This window comes from Rhinolophus hipposideros (genome assembly GCF_964194185.1).
Source record: "Rhinolophus hipposideros genome assembly, chromosome: 22".
In the NCBI taxonomy this organism is placed as follows: domain Eukaryota; kingdom Metazoa; phylum Chordata; class Mammalia; order Chiroptera; family Rhinolophidae; genus Rhinolophus; species Rhinolophus hipposideros.
In genome coordinates, this window is record NC_138068.1 from 41,844,575 (window position 1) to 41,849,676 (window position 5,102).

Below are 5,102 nucleotides of genomic sequence, written 5' to 3' on the forward strand. Positions count from 1 at the left end.
ATGGGATATGACAGAGAAAGCATTATAAGTCGATAGGAGTGAGAAAGATGTACTCCATAATAAGCAATGTTAGTAAAACAAAATTAGATTCCTTATTTACACCATACAAAAAATAAATATTAGATGGACATGAGGCCTTTAAAAACCTTAAACTCAATAGAAGAGACTACAACCTTGGACAGAAAAGAGTTTCTTTAAAAGTTATTGTTTTTAAAAACGTAACTATGTGAAGTAATGAATTTGCTAATTAAATTCATGTGGTAAATATTGCACAATGTATACTTATCAAGTCATCAAGTTGTACACTTTAAACCTATACAATTTTATTTGTCAATTATACTTCAATTGTCATACAGGGACTCAGCTCCTGCTCCCCATCAAGAACACAGGATATGGTGAGGCCAAAAAGGAACACCAACGAACCATAGGTAGGGGAGTCATACCACTATAGTCTCACTGGCAGCTGGGTTGGAGACACAGGAAGAAGGAGCCACATGATGCTCAATCTGCCGTCCGCTTCTCTGTCAACCAACCAACACTTTGCTAACTGCAATCTGTGCTTGCTAGCTCAGCCATGGCAGTTACATCAGTAGCTAATAGCCAACAAGTAACAGATGATGAACTAAAAAGTTTTTTCACAGCAAAGGAAACCATCAATAAAACAAAAAGGGATCCTACTGTATGGGAAAAGATATTTGCCAATGATATATCTGATAAGGGATTAATATCACAAATCTATAAAAAACTTACTCAACTCAACTCCAAAAAAACAAACAACCCAATTAAAAAATGGGCAGAGGACTTGGGGAGACATTTCTCTAAGAAGGACATACAGAAGGCAAGAAGACATATGAAGAAATGCTCAACCTCACTAACCATCAGAGAAATGCAAATAAAAACCACAATGAGATACCACCTCACTCCAGTCAAAATGGCTATTATCAATAAATCAACAAACAACAAATGCTGGCGTGGATGTGGAGAAAAGGGAACGCTAGTGCACTGTTGGTGGGACTGCAGATTAGTGCAGCCACTATGGAAAACAGTATGGAGGTATCTCAGGAATCTGAAAATGGAACTACCCTATGATCCAGTAATTCCACTCCTAGGCATCTACCCGGAGAAATCCAAAACTCCAATTCAAAAATCTGTATGCACTCCTATGTTTATTGCAGCACTTTACACAATAGCCAAGATATGGAAACAACCAAAATGCCCATCGGTAGATGACTGGATTAAGAAGCTGTGGTACATTTATACAATGGAGTATTACGCAGCCATAAAGAAGAAAGAAATCTTATCATTTGCAGCAACATGGATGGATCTAGAGAACATTATGTTAAGTGAAATAAGTCAGAAAGAGAAAGACAAGTACCATATGATCTCACTTATATATGGAATCTAAAGAAAAGACTATGTGAATGAACTAATCAGAGTCAGTTTTGGGGACGCAGAGAAAAAACCGAGAGTGGTTAGATGGGTGTGTGGGAGGGGGTTGGGGATAAGGGGAAAGGTGAAGGGATTTGGAAGCAGCTGGTAACCACAAGATGGCCTCAGGGTTTTTCTTTTGAAAATTAATTTGGGGAAGGTATTCTATAATGTTGTAAAGATTTTGTTGGGTATCCGATGGACATGCGTCCTATTTTGGAGACCATCTCAGGGATACTGTGGATACCTGATCATGGCATTGTACATCAGAAGCTAAACATTAATGAATGCCAACTATAATTTTATATATATAATGTGATGGTTCAGTGTGAGGTCGGAGGGATAGTGGATGGGGGGAGGGGGGTTCACAGTATGAGGGATATAAATGATGAACGTCTAAGTATTACCTTGTTTTGTACACCTGAAACTAATAAATAAATTAATTAAAAAAAAAAAAAAAAGTAACAGATGATGACCACCTACTACCCGAGCCAACACTTTTCCACGTGAGGCCGAGAGCCTGGAAACTGCTCTCTGGGACTCTGTCCCCACATCAATAAAGCTGATGAAAAAAGTTATTTAAAAACAAAATGCAAAAGGGTATTAAATCACTAAAGTGGCGGCATGAGGAATGCTTCTTGAAATCTCCCCTGGAAGTTACAACAAATTGAATAGCTATAATTCAACAAACAACCTAAGCAACACATAAGCACATTTGAGAGATCTGCGCATTGAATCATCTGAAGGTGGGCAAATCAGGAGAGCAAAGGAGGAGGGAAGGGAGAACTGCAGAGATGCAGGCTGAAGGACACAGTCCAGAGCTCAATGCAGTCTTGAGAGAGGGAAGAAGTCAGGCTGTAGGCACACTCCCTGTGGCCCACAGTCCTGCTTGAGGGATCAGCACATAATATGGCTGAACCCAGCTTTCCGGGCAGAGACCTTGGAGCAAAGACCAAATACAGAAGGGTAAGAAATGTGGTTTAAGCACTCACTGCCAGGCAGAAAACAAAGACACAGAGCCTGGCCAGCTCTCTTCTCCCCTACCCGATCTTGCCACAGCCCTCCCCCCAGTATTAGAAGTGGGTTCCAGAAGAAACTGTAACAGTGTCAGATTAAAGAACAGAATATCTACAGCCCTGAAAACTGGAGAGACAGTCACGCAGCTGCAGAAGCACAGTGCAACTAATTCCACTGTTAGGGTAGGAACTGTAGAGGCGAGATAGCTGTGGTCTGGAAGGTGCCATTGCTCAGAGCCACAAGTACACAAGCTGCCTCTCACAGCTCACTCCAACCCTACCTTTGTGAATGGCTCTCTGTAGGGTCAACCAGAACCACTGAGACACACAGGCTCTGCACCAGGCTGCAGGGACAGCACTGGGATTTCAGAAACATCCTCCCACAGGGCAATGCTCTAAGACCCAGGCGACCTGCTCACAGAGGAGAAGCCCACCTTCTAGAAAAACCCCCATTGCATGAGAAGCTAGAACAGTGCAATAGAAATAAAAATACTACAGCATGAGAGAAAATAAACGGTTGCAGTGTGAGAGAAAATAAAACATTCCAGCAACACCTACTGGACAGCAAAAGAAAGACGTCTTCATATCAATCTGCTGCATAACCCACTCCTGTAGATGTCTAGGAAGAGAAATAATAAATCAGTGATTGCCATGAATAACCAAGGTAACAAGACACCTCAGAAAGAAAATGAAAAATCTACAGAAAATAAACTTAAAGGGATGGAAATATATGATTTAAATGATAGAGAATTCAAGATTTCAGTTCTGAAAAAACTCAGTGAGATGCAAGAAAACTCAAATAGGAAGTTTAATGAATTCAGAAACAAAATCAATGAACAACATGAATATTTTGATGAAGAGATTGAAAATTTAAAATAGAACCAAATTGAAATTCTGGAGATGAAAAACTCAATAAAAGAAATGAATAATGAAATAGCCAGATTAGGTAACACAGTTGACCAGATGCAGGAAAGAATTAGTGACTTTGAAGACAGAAATCTGGAAATGACACAGATGGAAGAAGAAAGAGACTTGAGAGTTAAAAGAAATGAAAGAACTCTACAAGAACTTTCTGACTCCATCAGAAAGAGCAATATAAGAATAATGGGCACTCTTCCCTTCTGCGGCCATCGCTGAAGCGCCAGCGGGTGAGCGTTATGCGGGGAAGGCGCATGTAATCCACAGCCATCCCTTCACGGGCACGATGGCTCTCGACCCCGGGAGCGCTGACACTCTTCCGACGGCCGAGTGGCAGCCAGGGACAGGGGCCAAAATGCCAAAATGAAGTTCAACCCCTTTGTGACTTCTGACCGGAGCAAGAACCGTAAAAGACATTTCAACGCACCTTCCCACATCCGCAGGAAGATTATGTCTTCTCCTCTGTCCAAAGAGCTGAGACAGAAGTACAACGTTCGATCCATGCCCATCCGAAAGGATGATGAAGTTCAGGTTGTCCGAGGACACTACAAAGGGCAGCAAATTGGCAAAGTAGTCCAGGTTTACAGGAAGAAATATGTCATCTACATTGAACGAGTGCAGCGGGAGAAGGCTAATGGCACGACAGTTCATGTGGGCATTCACCCCAGCAAGGTGGTTATCACTAGACTAAAGCTGGACAAAGACCGCAAAAAGATCCTTGAACGGAAAGCCAAATCTCGCCAAGTAGGAAAGGAAAAGGGCAAATATAAGGAAGAAACAATTGAGAAGATGCAGGAATAAAGTAATCTTATATACAGCTTTCATTAAAAACTGTTAAAATGAAAAAAAAAAGAGAATAATGGGCATACCGGAAGAAGAGAGGGAGAAGGGAACAGAGAGTATAGTCAAACAGTCGACAAGAACTTCCCAAACCTGTGGAAAGAACTGGACCTCAAATCCAAGAAGCAAACAGAACACCTAATTACCTCAATTCCAATAGGCCTTTTCCAAGGCACATTATTTTGAAGCTGTCCAAAATTAATGACAAAGAAAGCATTCTCAACGCAGGCAGGAATAAAAGGAGTAACCTATAAGGGAAAGCCCATTAGATTATCATCAGACTTTTCAGCAAGAACTCTGCAAGCCAAGAAGGAGTAGAATCAAATATTCAAACTATTGAATGAGAGAAATTATCAGCTAAGAATAATATATCCAGCAAACATCTTTTAGATATGAAGGAGGAATAAAGACCTTTCCAGACATATAGAAGCTGAGATAATTTTCTAACACATGACCCGAATTACAAGAAATATCGAAGGAGGCTATTGGACATAAAACAAAAAAATCAAAAGAATACAAAACGATGAGCAAGATTACGAACAGTCAGACAGAAGCAGGAAATGGCAATTCCTACACAAAACTAAACATTGCACATTTAAACATAACATAAAGGGTAAAGAAGACAACAAACATTTTATAAAAAATGAAAAAGAGAAGAACAAGACAACTTGTCTCTGCAACTCACAGCATAAGTAGGAATAACTTGTGACAACAAAAATGTAAAAGGTCTGAATCTGCAAAGAGGAATGGAGATAAGAAGCATGCTGAAGAAAAAGGACTACTGTATATATGAAACTTTCTTTTACATAGACTTAATGGTAACCACTCAAAAAAAAAATCCAGAACTGAGACATATAATATAAAAATAAAAAGACACAGAAAAATCATAGAATACCACCA

General features: G+C 40.1%; 1 protein-coding gene across 1 annotated transcript; it reads left to right on the forward strand.

Annotated features, from left to right (window-relative positions):
- Positions 1-3,725: 3,725 nt before the first annotated feature.
- LOC308490925 (large ribosomal subunit protein uL24) lies at positions 3,726-4,163 on the forward strand (the record flags this gene model as incomplete). The annotated part of the gene is made up of 1 exon (XM_081033706.1): positions 3,726-4,163. One exon carries the CDS (start codon positions 3,726-3,728, stop codon positions 4,161-4,163), a length of 438 nt encoding a protein of 145 aa, XP_080889832.1.
- Positions 4,164-5,102: the final 939 nt, after the last annotated feature.